This window comes from Dipodomys spectabilis, unplaced genomic scaffold (genome assembly GCF_019054845.1).
Source record: "Dipodomys spectabilis isolate Male_0828 unplaced genomic scaffold, ASM1905484v1 ptg000231l, whole genome shotgun sequence".
Classification (NCBI taxonomy): Eukaryota; Metazoa; Chordata; class Mammalia; order Rodentia; family Heteromyidae; genus Dipodomys; species Dipodomys spectabilis.
Window position 1 is genome coordinate 7,661,478 of NW_024870908.1, and position 17,443 is coordinate 7,678,920.

A 17,443-nucleotide genomic window follows, 5' to 3' on the forward strand; every position below is an offset into this window, starting at 1 on the left:
ATATCAGGCAAATGTTCCAATGTTCTACTGAGCTACACCAGCCTGAGAATCTAGGATTTTGGTGGCATGTCAAGAACTCAAGGTAAAGACAGGAGCCCAGATGTGTGTATGTGTGTGTGTGTGTGTGTGTTTGAGACAGCATCTTACTACATATCTCAAGTTGGCCTCAATCTGTATTGTTCCTGTCTCTACCTTCAAAAGTAGCTGTGGCCTTGGGCTGGGAAGATGCTTGGTGGTAGAGTGTTTGCCTAGCATGCATGAAGCCCTGGGTTCAATTCCTCAGTACCAAATAAATTGGGCCAAGTGTTGGCAGCTTACACCTGGAATCCTAGCTACTCAAGAGGCTGAGATCTGAGGATGGTGGTTTGAAGCCAGCCTGGGCAGGAAAGTGTGAAACTCTTATCTCCAATTAACTACCAGAAAACCAGAAGTAGAGCTGTGGCTTAAAGTGGTAGAGTGCTAGTCTTGAGTAAAAAAGCTCAGGGATAGTGCCCAGGTCCTGAGATCAAGCCCCATACCAGACAAAAAATAAAATAAAATATGCCGGGCACCGGTGGCTCACACCTGTAATCCTAGCTACTCAGGAGGCTGAGATCTGAGGATTGAGGTTCAAAGCCAGCCCGGGCAGGAAAGTCCATGAGACTCTTATCTCCAATAAACCACCAGAAAACCAGAAGTGGCGCTGTGGCTCAAGCGGTAGAGTGCTCACCTTGAGCTGAAGAGCTGAGGGAAAGCGCCCAGGCCCAGAGTTCAAGCCCCATGACTTGGGGGGGGCGGGGAGGAGAAGAGTGCAAAGCTCTGAGTTCAAACCTCAGTGCTGAGAAAAAAAAAAGTAGAGTATACAATTGGATCCATTTTGACATTGTGACCCTTTGTACACCAGTTAGGGGAAGGGGTGTATCTACGGCTCCAGTCGTTTTCTGCGGGCTGCGTGTGTCAAGATGCCCAGCCCCGGCCCCAGACCATCTGCAGACAGTCCCAAGTTCCTTCGTTCAGGCGAGTTTACTAACTTCAGGGCGGCTGGGGGGGTCTCAGGGATGGGGGGCGGCCTTGGGGGCCAGGCTGCGGGAGCCGGGTGAGAGGCGCCCGCGGGGCCTCCGGGGGGCGGTGCCGCCCGCGCCGCCGCCCGCGCCGTGCACAGGCCCAGAGGCGCGCTCCGCGGGCGCGCGGGCGCCCCGCTCGCGGGATCCGTCCCTGCGGCCGGCTCTTCACACGGGGCTGGAACTCAGAGCCCGGGCGCCGCCCCTGGGCCTCTCGGCGCTCAAGGCAGGCGCTCCCACTGGGCCACAGCGCCGCTTCCGGCCTTTTCCGTGTCTGTGGCGCTGAGGACTCGAGCCCAGGGCCTCATGCCTGCCAGGCCAGCGCCCCACCACGGAGGCCCCTTCCCGGCCCCTTGGGCTGTTTTCCTTGCACCCCACTGCGTGTGGGCAGTTCTGAGCTTGAGGAAGGCCGGGGCTGCGGGGCCGGCGTCGGTAACGTCGGGAGGGCGGGGTGGCGGAGGCGGACGGCCCAGACACGGGCGGGGACGCCCGAGTCCTCCCCGGGGCTGAGGACCAGACCCCGGAAGGCGGGGCGCGGCCGCCGACTTCCGCCGGCCTCGCACCGCCCTTGCGCAGCGCCAGAGCGTTGCCCCGCCTTCCTGCATCTCCAGGGGGTGGGGCCTGCCTGCAGCGAGGAGGGCGGAGCCTCAGGACGCCCCGCCCCTGCCAACGCTGCGCGGGGAGCGGTCCCGCCTCCTCCCGAGGCGCACGCACCGAGGCTGCGGCAAGAGGGCGGGGCCTGCTCCTCCCTCCGGCCCCGCCCCCGGCACTGCAGAGCTGAGGGCGGAGTCTGCGAGGTCGGCAGATGCTGCGGCAGAGGAGGTTGCGCCTCCTTCTGGCCACGCCCACCGCCGGCACGGCGTCGCGGGGCGGGGCGCCCCGGTGGACCCCGCCCCCCGACCGCGAGGAGGCGGAGCCCGCGGCGGCGCCGCAGTGCAGCGCGAGCGCGCTAGCGGGCGGCCGAGGACCTCGGGGGCGGCCTGACCGCGGAGCGCTGAGCGGGTGTCGCGCCACGGACAGGCCCCGGGCCGCCGGCGGATCCAGCCCGGTGCGGCGCCATGCCTTCCGCAGGCCCCTCCTGAGGCGCGGGCGCGCGGGCGGGCCTCGGGCCGCCGAGGCCATGCGCGCGTGGCGCTGACGATGCCGCCCGGCGCGCCCGCCCGCCTGGCGCTGGCCCTGGGCCTGGGCCTGTGGCTCGGGGCTCTGGCGGGGGGCTCCGGGCACGGCTGCGGGCCCTGCGAGGGGCCCTGTCTCTGCGACCCGGGGCCCGGCGCCGCCTGCCGCGTCAACTGCTCGGGCCGCGGGCTGCGGACGCTCGGCCCCGCGCTGCGCATCCCCGCGGCGGCCACGGCGCTGTGAGTAGCCGCGCGGCGGCGGGCGGCGGGGCGGCGGGCCGGGCGGCGGGCCGGGCGGCGGGCGGCGGGACGGGCGGCGGGGCGGCGGGGCGGGCGGCGGGGCGGGCCGGGCGGCGGGCCGGGCGGCGGGGCGGCGGGGCGGGCGGCGGGGCGGCGGGCCGGGCGGCGGGGCGGCGGGGCGGCGGGCGGCGGGGCGGGCCGGGCGGCGGGGCGGCGGGCCGGGCGGCGGGCCGGGCGGCGGGGCGGCGGGCCGGGCGGCGGGGCGGCGGGCCGGGCGGCGGGGCGGCGGGCCGGGCGGCGGGACGGGCCGGGCGGCGGGGCGGGCGGCGGGCCGGGCGGCGGGCGGCGGGCCGGGCGGCGGGGCGGCGGGCCGGGCGGCGGGGCGGCGGGCCGGGCGGCGGGGCGGCGGGCCGGGCGGCGGGACGGGCGGCGGGCGGCGGGCGGCGGGACGGGCGGCGGGCGGCGGGGCGGCGGGCCGGGCGGCGGGGCGGCGGGGCGGGCGGCGGGACGGGCCGGGCGGCGGGCGCGGCCCCGGCCCCGGGCCGCCGGACGCCGCGGGCCTGGCCGCTCCCAGGGCGAAGCTCCAGCTGGGACGCCCGCCCGGCTAAATGAGGAAAACCTGGCCCCGGGGCCAGCCGGGGCTCCCGGTTTCTGAGGAGAAAACGTCGCCCCTCCCCGCGGGGCCCTGCGGCCGCCCGCCGAGGGGACGCGCGGGGGGCGCGGGGAGGACAGACGCGCTAGTTGGAGCCTCGTCGGCGGGAGGCTGGTCGGGTTCCGGCCCGGGGTTGGGCGGGTCTGTGGTGGACGCTAGGCCCTCGGTAAGGTTCGATGGGTGTGTGAGAATCGGCCCCGCGTAGGTCGGGGCGGGGAAGAGGGCGGGAAGGGGCCGGGCCGGGCCCCGCAGTGGAGGGGGTGGGGGGAGCGGACCCACAGGTGGGCCGGGGCCTGGGCTGGCCCCAGGTGCTCCGTGGCAGCGTTATCCTGAGAACCCAGCCTCGGGGTCTGTGTTGGGAGCAGCCTTTCTTTGGGGGTGGGTAGGTGCAGGGGAACCCCAGCCTTCCTGGTGAAGAAGTCGTTTTTTTGTGACGCAGTGGGTTTCAGGTATCGCGGCTGAGTAGGGCTTGGCCTCGTGCAGTGCCCAGGACCCCTTAGGGTTGGACTGGAAAGGATGCAGAGAACTGGATTGCAGGCACTGATCCTTCAAGGCTGAAGAGACTCAGAATTTTCTGGGCACTTCCAGCACCTCGCTTCCAGAAACTCCTGCTGGGTTCCCCTGGGGAGCTTCTTCCATTTCTGCTCTGGTTAAACCATAAATGGGTCCTGGGCATTCGGCTTGGGTGGCCCCATGGAGGGCCACACAGGGAGTCCTGTGTCCCTGGGGTTTTGCCCAGTGGCCTTGGGAGTGGGAAAAGAGCAAGTTCTGTGGGGCTGGCCAGGAGCTGTGACTGGGGCCTGCTGGGCTTGTCCTTGTGCTCTTTGACTGGAAGCCTTCGTGCCTCAGGCGTGTCTGTGGAGATGCCCCCTCCCGCCTGCCAGCAGGGCTCACAGAATTGCGTCAGATTCGTGCCACCCATTGTTTCTGGATGCTGAGGGTGCACACACCTCTCTCTCTGTTGACTGGCTGCTCTGGCAGAACGGCCTGGCTCCCACTGGTTCCTGCTTCCTCCGCCCCTCTTGCCCCTGTTGCATCTCTGCTGGTCTTCAGGAGCTGTGGAGGAAGTAGAGGAGGAGGGCCTGGAGCTTGAACCCTTACCTTGGTGGGTCCTGTTACATTCTGGTCCTGGCCTTTGGTAAAGGAGCCTTACTGGCCCTGGTGTTATCGCATGTATTTTAGGGACTAGGAAGCGGCACATATCAGGGATTCAATAAGTGCTTAGTCACTGATTTAGGATTTGGGGGCTTTCGGCCTTCTATTTGTGGGAGCACCCAGGCGTTGTCCTTGGAGGAGGGGACATACCCCTGGCAGCCTGGCCTGGCCTGATCTGGCAGGATCCTCGGGGATCCTGGCCACTCTGTGTGCAGTGGGGCCTCAGCATGGACTCAGGTGGGCAGGTGTGTGAGTAATGGAGGAGGTTTGGCATATACCCCCCTAACCTGCCCCTGAGAGATTTCCAGAGAGAACACAGGAAACTAGGGCCTTAGGGGCAGGTGTAGAGGCTTCTTCCTGCTGGCCCCAGAAACCCTTGTCTGCACTAGGTAGGTTGTCAGCCCTGTAGACTCCCAGCAAGATAGGTGGGTCTCAGAGATGGGAGAGGCCAGGGCCAGAGACTGCAGCCTCCCAGGCCAGAGCTTAGGAGCACCAAAAGAGCACTGCGAGCTCTACTTTCTCACTGTCACCAGTAGTCTCTGTTGAGGCACAGGCCCTCCACTGGCTGAGCCAGTGGGAGGTGAGATCACAGACTTCCAGCCTTTCTTGGGTTAAAATGATGTGGCAGCTGGAACAAGATGACGTTACTGGCAAAGGTTGCTGCTCTGCTATTTTTAAAGCTTTGCTATGGAGAATTTAAAGCTTTGTTATGAAGAACAGTAGGCAGACAGAATGATGACTCTCATGTTCTCTCCTTCTTGCCCCTGCTACAAGTTTTGAGCAAAATACTAGCATCCTGCAAGTTTTTCTGTGTTTTGGAGTGATATATACACTCAGAACACACCCAAAGCATGGGACGATTCTTTTTTGTTGTTGGTGATGGTGGTTGTGGGGCTTGAACTCAGGGCCTGGGCGCTGTCTCTGAGCTCTTTTTGCTTAAAGTTAGCACTCTACTACTTTGAGCTACTGCTCCCCTTCAGGTTTTCTGGTGGTTAATTGGAGATGAGTCTCATGAACTTTGCTGCCCAGATTGGCTTTGAACCATGATCCTCAGAACTCTGTGTCCTGAGTAGCTAGTATTAGAGTGTGAGCCACTAGCACCTGGCTTGGAATGATTCTTTAGTCCTGTTAAATGGTGTGTTCAAATTTTCACTTGTCTTAGTTTTGTGTGTGTGTGTGTGTGTATGTGTATGTATGTGTATCTGTGTGTCTGTGTGTCTATGTGTCTGTGTCTGTGTATAGGGACTTGAACCCAGGGCCTGAGTACTGTTCTTTAGCATTTTCACTTAAGGCCGGTGCTCTACCACTTTAGTCATAGCTCTCTACTTCTAGCTTTCAGGTGGTAATTGGAGGTAGGCTCTTATAAACTTCCTACCTGGGCTGACTTCTAATTGACCACAATTTAACTCAGCCACCTGAGTAGCTAGGGGTACAGGCATGAGTCTGTACAATGCATCTTTTTTTTTTTTTTTCTTTGGGCCCGGTCGTGGGGCCTGAACTCTGGGCCTGGGCGCTGTCCCTCAGCTCTTCAGCTCAAGACTAGCGCTCTACCACTTGAGCCACAGCGCCACTTCCAGCTTTTTTCTTTTTGCTTATGTGGTGCTGAGGAATCGACAGGGCCTCATGCATGCAAGGCAAGCACTCTACCACTGAGCCACCTTCCCAGCTCCTGTACAATGCATCTTGATCAGTGTCACTCCTTCCAAGAAAGGTGGTTTCATAGAGCCCCAGAGACATGAGATGAAGGGCCTTTTTTTTTTTTTTTTTGGTCATGGGGCTTGAACTCTGGGCCTTGAGCTCTTCAGCTCAAGGTGAGTGCTCTACCACTTTAGCTACAGGGCCACTTCTGGTTTTCTAGTGGTTTATTGGAGATAGGAGTCTCACAATCTTTCCTGCCCGGGCTGGCTTTGAACCGCAATCCTCAGATCTCAGCTTTCTGAGTAGCTAGGATTACAGGCGTGAGCCACCGGCACCTGGCCGATGTCGGGCCTTTATAGGGAGGCAAGTAGGGATGACTTAAGGGTTCCAGGGAGGAAGCAGGGTGGCTGGCATTTTCTAGACAATTCTATGCTACTGAGCAACATCCCTAACTGCTGGTCCTTCTAGAAAGAACCCTGGTTGGCCAGGCACTCACACCTCTAATCCTAGCTACTCAGGAGGCTGAGATCTGAGGATCATGGTTCAAAGCCAGCCTAGGGGGCACTGGGAAGGTGGCTTAGTGGTAGAGTGCTTGCCTAGCATGCATGAAGCCCTGGGTTCAATTCTTCAGTACCACATACACAGAAAAAGTTGGAAGTGGAGCTGTGGCTTAAGTGGTAGAGTGCTATCCTTGAGCAAAAGAAGCTGAGGGACAGTGCTCAGGCCCTGAGTTCAGGCCCCAGGACTGGCAAAACAAAACTCCAGCCTGGGCAGGAAAGTCTGAGACTCTTGTTGCTAATTAATCACGAGGAAAATGGAAGTGGTACTTTGACTCAAACTGGTAGTGTCCAGGTCTTGAGTTCAGGCCCCTAAGACCAATGAAGGAAGGAAGGAAATAGAAAACAGAAAACCCTGGCTGCTGTGTGGAGAGGTGTAGGGGAGGATGCCATTTTGCAAGTGCTGCTGGCCTCGCCTTCAATCTCTGAACTTTGGCTGGCATAGGATGCCACACTTGGGAATTCAGAATATGAGTGTGAAGCTAACATTTGTTTCCTATTTAGACAAGAAATGGAAATTTTCCAAAAATGTGGACAAGGAGCAACTTCTGAATGTGATTGCCCAGCTGAGGGGAGGGAAGATTATGATCCAATTTTATTTTTATTTTTTGTGCTGATTCTGGTGCTTGAACTCAGCCTGGGTGCTCACTTCGGCTTTTTTTGTAATTAATTGGAGATAAACATCTCATAGACTTTTCTGCCTGGGTTGGCTTCAAACTGTGATCCTTAGATCTCAGCCTCTGAGTGTAGCTAGGATTATGGGCGTGAGGCCTGGTCTCTGGAGTCTCCATCTTATATGCAAAGAAACATCTCAACTGCAGCCAGTCCTATCCCCCTCTGCAGTACTCAGGGTCATAAGTAAGTAGGTGAGCTCCAGGCTGGAAATGTGGTAGAGTGCTTGCCTAGAATGCATGAAGCCCTGGGTTCGATTCCTCAGTACCCCATACACAGAAAAGGCCAGTAGTGGCACTATGGCCCAAATGGTAGATTGCTAGCCTTGAGCAAAAGAAGCTCAAGGACAGTGCTCAGGTCCTGAGTTAAAGCCCCATGGCAAAAAAATACAATAAAAAAGTAGGTGAGCCCCAGGAGCCAGTAGTGTGCAGCTGGAGTAGTGCTGCAGGAGCAGTTTCAGGGCCAAGAGGTATCCGTGGGTCATCTCCCTGTTGCGGTAGGACTTGTATCTGGAGTATATTCTGATTAAAAGGTGGCAGAGGGGGCTGTGAAGGTGGCTCAGTGGTAGAGTGCTTGCCTTGCATGCCTGAGGCCCTGAGTTCGATTCCTCAGCACCACATAAGCAAAAAGAAAAAAAGCTGGAAGTGGTGCTGTGGCTCAAGTGGTAGAGCGCTAGCCTTGAGCTGAAGAGCTGAGGGACAGCACCCAGGCCCAGAGTTCAGGCCCCACAACTGGACCCCCCCCAAAAAAAAAAAGTGGCAGAGGATCCCAAGAGGTATTTCACCAAAGAAGATAAGCAACTACAAAAAGGATGCTCTGTGTAATTAGTCATTAGGGAAATGCTAGTCAAAATCACAGTGAGCTGAGTTTGGTGGCCTACACCTGTAATACCAGCAAGAGGATTTAGAGTTCAAGGCCAACCTGGGCTACATAAAATAACAAACTTGACAGAAAGCACCCAGAATAGGCTAATCAATCCACAGAGACAGAATGTGGTGGGGGTGGGGGTGGAGGGGGTGGTAGCCAGGGGGTCGGGCTTCTTTGGGGATGATGAAATTGTGTGGTACAGATTAGTGATGAAGGCTCAGCCTGCCTAGGTACTAAAAATCCCTGAATTGTCTGCTCTGGGTAAACTTTATATACTATATGCTTCTCCTTGTTTAAAAACAAAAACCACCCTGGGAGAGTACCTATGGAGACCCCGTCCTTATGTCCTTGCGTCCTCTCCCTGTCTGGGCCCTGTGTCGCCACTTACTGTCCTTTCTCTCACAGATGCCTCACTGGCGCTGTGGGGTTAGAGCGGCTCTCAGATCCACGGGCCAACAGTCAGACTCCTAGAAGCCGGTCATTTCTTTTTCTTTTTTTTTTTTGGGTCCGGTCATGGGGCCTGAACTCTGGGCCTGGGCGCTGTCCCTCAGCTCTTCAGCTCAAGGCTAGCGCTCTACCACTTGAGACACAGCACCACTTCCAGCTTTTTTTTCTTTTTTTCCTGCTTATGTGGTGCTGAGGAATCGAACTCAGGGCCTCATGCATGCAAGGCAAGCGCTCTACCACTGAGCCACCTTCCCAGCCCCCCGAGTCATTTCTTAAATCATGCAGAGTGTTACAACAGTGGTGATACAATTGGCCCCTCCAGAGCAAGCCCTTGAAATGGCACATTCAACCTGGAAGTCTCGGTTCAGGACGCAGGGAAAGGTGGCTGTGGAGCCTCCTGAATAGGCCTGGGGTGTTTGAAGGGAGGGGTGGCGGTGGCAGTACTTGGGGTCTTTCTGCCTGCGCCTCCCCGAGTTCTCTGTCCATGTCTACGCTGGTCGCGTCAGCTGGCTTCGGGAGGGAGGCCTGCGGGCCTGGCGTCAGACTGAGCTCAGCCCTCAGCTCCTCCTCTCCCTGTGTCACCTTGGCCGAGTCACTCATCTCTGTCTGACCAAGGGCGTGTGTGTGGCGGTGAGGTTGTTAGGAGGCAGTGACTGGTGCCCATCCTCTTGGTGCGTCCTGTTCTTCCACCCACCCCGGGCAGCTGTTGTGCCCGGCGTGCCCAGCCTGCCTGGCTGTCACTCATTTGAACCGGAGTGCTGTCTTGAGTTGGCATTGTGGGGCCTTGTGGAAGGCTGTGCCAGGCTGCAGGCGTCTCTGTTCTCTCTGGGCACTTCTTGGGGACTTCTTGTTAAGTCTGCTGCCTTCCCCTGTCTGTCCTGCCAGCCCGTGAACCTTGCATCCTGGGCTGCCATCCTGTGACAGCTAACTGGGTGGCCATTACCAGATGTGGCTCCTGCCTGGCCAGCGCTGCTCCGAGCTTCCCTGGGGCCGAGGGGTAGCTCTGCTCCATCTCCGCCCCTCCCGCACCCTGGGGTGCTCTGCCAGAGGGCATGCAGTGTGGAAACCCGGCTCCGGAGGGAGACCCCCCTGCCTGGGGTTGGGTTTCAACCGAGGAAGTCATTTTGGATGGAGACACATTTTCCTTTCTGGAACAGTGGTGGCCAGCGCCAGCAGCAGGAGCCCAGACGACCAGCCCGCCTCGCTCTCTGGAATGAAAACATCCTTCTGCTGCCGTCTGGGGTGGCGGCCGACTGGGCTGGGTGTACTCAGGCCTGGCCTGGCCGTCCACGGCCTGGGCTCCAGCTGGCCTGGAGTGGGTGCAGCTGTGGGCGGGCCAGCACTCTGGGCGCCATGGGGTGTGAGCCCGTCTCCCTGCAGGACACGATGCAGCTGGAAAATGCAGCTCATGTCCTTTCTGGGAACACCTCGTTCCTTCTGGCTTGGCAGCTGTCTTCAGCAAGGGGCCCGATGGTGCCCTGGCGCTTCACGCCAAAGAGAGAGCCTGTGCTTTGCGGCCCAGGTGAGCAGGGCGTTCTTCCCCTGACGGTCTCACAGGCCCAGCCCTGGCAAACAGTGGCATCTTCAGCCCTCTCGGGGAGCTGCCGTGGCAAGCCATCGTCCCAGGGCAGGGGTGCAACACATCCCTGTCTGTTCCCCAGGGATGCCAGGGCAGTGTTTGTAGTTACAGGGTATAGATGGCGGCGCAGCGTGGCCGGGAGTGGGGGGCCTCTGGGGTCTTGAGCCTCCATAGGACTTGACAGCCCAGGCGCTGGGCACCACCAGACCTCAGCCATGCTCAGCACCTGAGTGGTGGTGGACTGAGGCCCCTGCCCCGTCTCTTGCTCTCCCCTGCCCAGCCTCTCTCTCTCTGAACAGTCTTCAGTCTGCTGGCTGCACCTCAGGGTGCTGTGGGGAGACAGGCGCCCTGGCCTCCACACTCCTGCCCCGGCTCGCCGTGCGTGGCCCAGGCAGTTAGGTGGTCCTGATGCGGTCACCGTGAGGGGCCACCAGGGGGTGGTGCAGCGGGGCTGGGGTCTTTGTATCCCTCCTCCTGAACCAGTGGCCTGGGTCTCTAGCTGCAGGTGGGGCACACCCTCCCTGCCGCGTCTCCTCCACCTAGTCTGGTGAGTCCCCAGATGGAGAACCCCAGCAGCTTGGCAGGGGCGGGCGGACCCGGCCTCCACACCCTGGTCCTCCTGCCGGGATGGGAGGATGCCACCTCCACTCTCTCATCCTGTTCTTTCTGGCTCTGAGGCCGGGGTCTCCTAGACTTGTCCTGCCTGAGGGCTTGGAGGACCTCGTGGGTTGTCACGCCTCCTCGTGACAGTCGGTTGTTGGAGCACTCAGTGTCTGTGTCGAGGAGCGCAGAGAACCTTGTAACACGGGGCTTTTCCTACAGCCCGGGCCCTGGGATGGGGAGGCCCCCGGGTCTCGTGGGCGTACCCCCGCAGGACGCTCGTGTGTCTGTTGTCGGGGGCCCGGTTCCTTTCCCCCCGCTTGCCGGGCCCTGTGTGGCCCAGGCAGGAGCTGTTGTGTGGGTCCAGGGCGGGTGGGGCTGCCCCAGCTCCTGCCTCTCTCCCGGGAAACGCTGGGTAGGTGCAGCCGAGTGGCCCCGGCCTTCTCGCCGCCAGCACACTCCTTGTGTTTTTCTTCAGCTCTCTTTCCTAAACTTGAATTCATTAAGTTAAACATCATTTCCGGCCCTGGAAGCCAGCCTCGCTTGCCATAAATAGAAGGGAACAGAAAGCAAAGGGAATGAAAACAGTGTGAGGATGTTGAACTCATACTGGCTCCCGCTGCTGGGCTCCCAAAAGGAAAGTCCATTAGCGCTGAAAGACACCGTTATCCAGGCCGCTTGGGGGCTCTGTTCCCTCCACCTGAGCCGGGGCCCAGCCCTCTCGGCCTCTCCTCCCTGCTCTAGGAGATGTGCATGGGGTGGGGGGTCCGCCTTGCTGCGGAGAGGGGCCTGCTCCTCTGGGGAGGGGGGACCTCCTCCCTTGAACTTTCCTGCCTGCCAGAGGGAGGAGGCGGCTGTGGGGCAGAGTGGGTTACATAACGTCGGCAGGCGGCCCCTCAGAGCCGTTCCCCCTGAGCCCTGTTTCCAGCACAGCGGCCAGCCAGTGTGGGGCGGCGGTGCCGGGCCTGGCATGCGCCCGCCTGCTGACCACATACGTCTGGAATGCGCAGATGTTTCCTTGGGGGCTCCCACTGGCCACCCTCACTCTCAGCATCGGGATTGGGGAGCAGGCAACCAGACCACTCCCTGCCTTGGCAGAGGAGGAAACTGAGGCTACTTAGCTGTTGGCTAGAAAATTTGAGCCTCTGTTGCCGTGGCTCCAGAGCAAGACTGGCCCTGAGCGCCATCCTGCGCTCCGCAAGTGCCCGTGTGTCCCTCCTGGCCACTCACCGGTGCTCACCTAACACGCATGCCGTCCCGCCCATCTCTCCAGAAAGCCTACCCAGGAAGCCTGCCTCATGGTGTCACCCCACTGCCAGTAGCCTGGGGATCCACTAGGAGGGGAGGGTGAGGAGCTCCTATTTTCTCCTTTGAACCTTGATACGGGGCTGTCGGCCACTCCTGGGGGAGACCCAGGGCCTGCTTGTTGGGCTGGGGGACTCCACAGTGAGAGAGGTGTCTCAGCCCTGGGCACACAGGTGCTCCTTCCCGACTCTCTGATATGAAAGAGAAGGGCCCTGCGGGGTCTCATTCACCCCTTCCCAACACATTGATGCTTTTTTTTTTTTTTTGTCGGTCATGGGACTTGAACTCAGGGCCTGGGCGCTGCCCTTCAGCCCTTATGCTCAAGGCCAGCGCTCTACCACTTGAACCCCAGAGCCACTTCCGGCTTTTTCTGCTTATATGGTACAGTGGAGTCGAACCCAGGGCCTCATGCAAGGTGAGCCCTGTACCACAGAGCCACCTTCCTAGCCGCTTTGATGCAGCAGGAGACCTGTCAGCAGAGGCCAGGCGTGCATGTTTCCTACCTGTGTCACAAACTGCGATTACATACCAGTTGTACAGGCGGTGGGGAGCAGCCTGCTGGGCCCGACGTGTGTCTCCTGAGCCATGTCTCAGGCTGTCATGGGCACCTGCCTGCCCCCTTGGTACATGGGGTTCCCAGATCAGCTCCTATACTAACCCGGCCTGACCCCTTCCAGTATTGGCCATGGAGTCCCTGTAAACTGTTGGGCTGCAGGGTTCAGAGGGTCCAGCTGCCCTAGAGCATGGCCCCCACGAGGGGTGGCCCCCTCCTTGCCCCTGCTGCTCTCAGGTGCTCCCAGCGAGGCTGTTGGCTCTCCTCCTAGTGGTGGGTGAAGGGCCTGTGGTTGCTGTCAGTGCCCTCACTTCTGTGTCCTTCCTGCCAGGGACACAGAACCTGCTTGTGTCCCCTCCATGATCTTTGCAGGGAATCCCAGTGGAGGGCCAGGTCATCAGACTGGTGACATCACATGGGGGTGTGTGTGGAGGAAGCTAGGGGAGCTGGAGGGGAGGGACGGGCCAGGTCTTGGCATTCTCCCAGGATCCTAACAGCCACAGCAACAGACAGGTGGAAAAGCTGGTATTCAGGGCTTTGAGGCCATGGTTTGGGGTCTGGTGAGGACATGCATGCCTCCTGTGCTCTGTAGCCAAGCAGTGGTGCCCTGCCTGCCCGTGCCTGCGCGTTCCCTGAGGGCACCGGCTGGCAGCGCAGGACCTGGCTTCTGTTCAGATCGCCTTTCTGCCTCCCAGGCTGGAGAGCCTCACAGATTGCTCTCTGAGTCTTGTGGTGAGAAGCGCTGCCTCTGCGCTGTTTCTAGGATGAAGGGGGGGGTGCAAAGACCCCAAGGCTGACCTGTCTCTGCCTACCCCAGAGACCCCACACAGCTGCCCTGCAGGGTAGATTTCCTCCCTTCCCTTCCCTTCCCTTCCCTGCCCCCCCCCCCCTTCAGTTGTGGGGCCTGAACTCTGGGCCTGGGTGCTGTCCCTCAGCTCTTCAGCTCAAGGCTAGCGCTCTGTCACTTGAGCCACAGCGCCACTTCCGGCTTTTTCTTTTTCTTTTTCTTTTTTGCCAGTCCTGGGCTTGAACTCTGGTCCTGGGCACTGCCCCTGAACTCTTCAGCTCAAGAAAAGCACTCTACCACTTGAGCCACAGTGCCACTTCTGGCTTTTTTTGCTTATGTGGTGCTGAGGAATTGAACCCAGGGCCTCATGCATGCAAGGCAAGCGCTCTACCACTGAGCCACCTTCCCAGCCCACTTCCAGCTTTTTCTGCTTATGTGTTTCTGAGGAATCGAATCCAGGGCCTCATGCCTGGGAGGCAAGCACTGTAGATTTCTGAGCAAGTGGAATGTGGAGGAACATCTGGAGTTCTCTCTTCTCTCCTCCATTTGGAAGCCAGGCTGGAAAGCGCCCTGGTGCCTTCTTCCCTGTCCGAGTGAGAGGAGAGGGCAGGGAACCTGAGTGTTCATCTGAGTCTCTGCCTTGTCCTCATTTCCAAGGCCACTGCTGCTTCCCCTGCAGCCCGATCGGTTCGCGCCGCAGGCTCTCCACGCCGCCACCGCCGCCTCTTTTTTTTTTTTGGTCCGGTCGTGGGGCCTTGAACTCTGGGCCTGGGCGCTGTCCCTCAGCTCTTCAGCTCAAGGCTAGCGCTCTACCACTTGAGCCACAGGGCCACTTCCAGCTTTTTTCTTTTTGCTTATGTGGTGCTGAGGAATCGAGCCCAGGGCCTTGAGCATGCAAGGCAAGTGCTCTACCACTGAGCCACCTTCCCAGCCCCATCATTGAGATAGTCTATATTGCATTCACTGACTTGGCTTTCTCTTGCTTCCACCTCCCCACGGCATACATCCCTGTACTTGGTTCACATTTGTAGTTTCTTTCCTGACTTTATTCATATTCTTTTTGTGGAGGTTGCCTGTGTAGTTACAGTTGGGTGTGTCAATCTTGTTCATCCCTCCCATGGTGGTGGTCCTAGGGCTTGAACTCGGAGCTCTCGTCTTCTTGCTTGTTTTCTTTTCTTTTTTTTCTCAAGGCTGGCACTCTACTACTTGAATCACAGTTCCACTTCTAGCTTTTTGCTGGTTAATTGGAGATAGGGGTCTCAGATTGTCCAGGCTGGCTTCAAACCTCAGTCCTCAGATCTCAGCCTCCTGAGGAGCTAGAATTCTAGGTAGGAGCCACTGGTGTCCGGTTCCTGCTTTGTTTCTGCCTGTAGCTTCATGCTTTACAAGATGTGACCATCGCAGTACTCATAGCAAGGGTGTTCAAGCTCTGCTCCATGTTCCTGTGACTTGAGTTCTGAGGCCTGGTGGAGTGGGGGGCTCACTCACATTCTGCTTCCCCTCTGATGTTCTTGAAGACCAGGGGTTCTGTGACTCCTCCGTCTGGAGTGCTCAGTCCGCTTCCCCATAAAGGCACAGCAGAAAGAAGCCACAGACTCATATTTTCAGACTTCCTGACTTCTTACCAATGCCATCAGATGAGCCTTTGTTATATCTTCTTTTTTTTTTTTTAATGTCGGTCATGGGGCTTGAACTCTGGTCCTGAGCGCTGTCCCTCAGCTCTTCAGCTCAAGGCGAGCGCTCTACCACTTTAGCTACAGCGCCACTTCCGATTTTCTGAGTGTTTATTGGAGATAAGAGTTTCACGGGGGCTGGGAAGGTGGCTCAGTGGTAGAGCGCTTGCCTTGCATGCCTGAGGCCCTGGGTTCAATTCCTCAGCACCACATAAACAAAAAGAAAAAAGCCGGAAGTGGCGCTGTGGCTCAAGTGGTAGAGCGCTAGCCTTGAGCTGAATTCAGAGCTGAGGGACAGCGCCCAGGCCCAGAGTTCAGGCCCCACAACCGGACCCAAAAAAAAAAAAAAAGTTTCACGGATTTTCCTGCCTGGGCTGGCCTTGAACCGCAATCCTCAGATCTCAGCCTCCTGAGTAGCTGGGATGACAGGCGAGAGCCACCAGCGCCCGGCACTGGGGGATTTTGATTAGTTGTGTGGAGGCAATAAGTGACCAGCCATGCTCCAGGGAGGTCTCCAAAAAGGAGGAGGCCTCTACCCCTGGCCCTTGGTGTATCAAGATCTTGATGCACAAAAAAGAATTTAAAGGCACAATGAGGTAGAGACCAAGGAAGTTTATTAGTGAAACAAGAAAGATAGTTCACAGTCCAGACATGGGTATGTGTATATTCAGTAAAAGGTGCAAAACTGTTTGATGTCACAGGTATGTATAGTGAAACAGAAGGCTGGGCTTCAGATAAGTGCTCTGGTACATTTCTTGATGTTACACTGTCTAATCAGCTGGGCCAGAGATTTTGAAGTTGGCCTGTAATACACCTGGTCCTTGCTGAATGGGCATCCTTTCAAACAGAGGAGGAATTATGCTGTACGCCCCTCAAGACAGGTGCCTTCCTTAAGATAGGCTTTATTATTTTTATTTGTTGTTGGTCCTGGAGCTTGAACTCTGGGCCTGGGTGCCTGTCCCTGAGCTCTTTCACTCTACCACTTTTGAGCCACAGTGCCACTTCTGGGTTTCTGGTGGTTCATTGAAGAGTCTCACAGACTTTCATGCCCAGGCTGGCTTTGAACCGAGATCCTCAGATCCCAGCTTCCTCAGTAGCCAGGATGACCGGTGCCTGGCTGATAAGATCATTGCTTAGTTTGCAAAGCAAACAGATTGTTTTGGGCAAGCAGGAGAGGCCTGGGGGAGAGAGCTGCTGTGCTTGTAACGGATACCGAAGCATACGAGGGGTGATAAGTGCTCACGTATATGTGTATCGTGTGTGTGTGTGTGTGTGTGTGTGTGTGTGTGTGTGTGTGTGTGTGTGTGTGTATATATATATCTTTTGCTGGTTGTGGGGCTTGAACTCAGGACTGGGTGCTGTCCCTAAGCCTCTTTGTGTTCAAGGCTAATGCTTTACCACTTGAGCCACAAGTCCGCTTCTGGCTTTTTCTGAGTGGTTTATTGGAGATAAGAGTCTCATGGACTTTTCTGCCTGGGCTGGCTTTGAACCGTGATCCTCAGATCTCAGCCTCCTGAGTAGCTGGGATTGCAGGTGTGAGCCACCAGCACCTAGCTCATGCTTAAGTATTTCTAATAGTGCTACTCAATACAGTGTGTGAATTCATGACTGCTGTTTCCCATGCTTCACTTTCCCTAATCTACCTTGACTCTGTTGTAGCTTGGGGGGTCATCCACCAGGGCCCTCTCTCCATTTATTTCCTCTTTGTGCCCACGCTGCATCTTGGGGATGTTGTGAGGACACCCCTGCACTGGCAGCTGGGCCCTCCTGGCCTGCTGCACCCCCAGCTCCTGTCTAAGGTCAGGGCTGAAGTCAGCCTCTGCTATGGGACCACTCTGCTGGGCCAGGAGCAGCCCGGGCTCCCGGGCTCTGTGGAGAGGGCAGAGGTAGGGCTAGCAGAAGGGACTGTGCTTGTCCAGGTGCCTGGGTCAGTGGTTCTGTGTAGCTCTGCTTTGCAAGACTTAGCACAGGGAGGAGAGGGGCGCAGCGTGTTGAGGGCTCTGGCCCTGCTGCCTTCATTTCCCCAGATGAATTCATTCAGATCCTTCATCAGAAAAGCACTCTCCTCGCCCCTGACAACAGGGGTGCATGGAGGGTAGGAGGCTGCGTCTTGGTTCGAGGCAGTGCCTAGGTGTGGGACTTAGGATGGCCTTGTGCCAGCCTGGAGCTCCTGCCTGACCCATGGATGTGTTGCTCCTCAGGGACCTCTCCCACAACCTGCTCCACACGCTGGACGCCGGGCTCCTGGCAAACCTCTCTGCGCTGGCGGAGCTGTGAGTGTCTTCCCTCCTGCCCAGTCCTGCTGGCCTGCGGGGGTGTCTCAGGGTACACAGGGCTACCTGCCCCTGCCTGTCACGTTACAGGGCTCCCGTCACACCACCGCCTCTTCCTCTTTTCCCAGGGATATAAGCGACAACAAGATTTCTACATTAGAAGAAGGAGTATTTGCTAATTTATTTAATTTAAGTGAAATGTGAGTTGCTTTGCTTTGGTGGGTATGGTGTCCCTGCCCTCCCGTCTTGGCCTGACTCTCGCTGGAGTTGGCGATCAGACCCTGCTCTCC

The 17,443-nt window shown here is 58.3% G+C and overlaps 1 protein-coding gene across 3 annotated transcripts in view; it reads left to right on the top strand.

Annotated features, from left to right (window-relative positions):
- Nucleotides 1-2,180: 2,180 nt before the first annotated feature.
- Nucleotides 2,181-17,443, top strand: part of Pkd1 (polycystin 1, transient receptor potential channel interacting) — a 41,244-nt gene continuing 25,981 nt past the window's right edge. For all 3 annotated transcript variants that reach the window (XM_042698348.1, XM_042698349.1, XM_042698351.1), the window contains exons 1-3: nt 2,181-2,395; nt 17,082-17,153; nt 17,282-17,353. In XM_042698348.1, coding sequence (XP_042554282.1) covers nt 2,181-2,395; nt 17,082-17,153; nt 17,282-17,353 — 359 coding nt within the window. The remainder of the gene's footprint in view (nt 2,396-17,081; nt 17,154-17,281; nt 17,354-17,443) is intronic.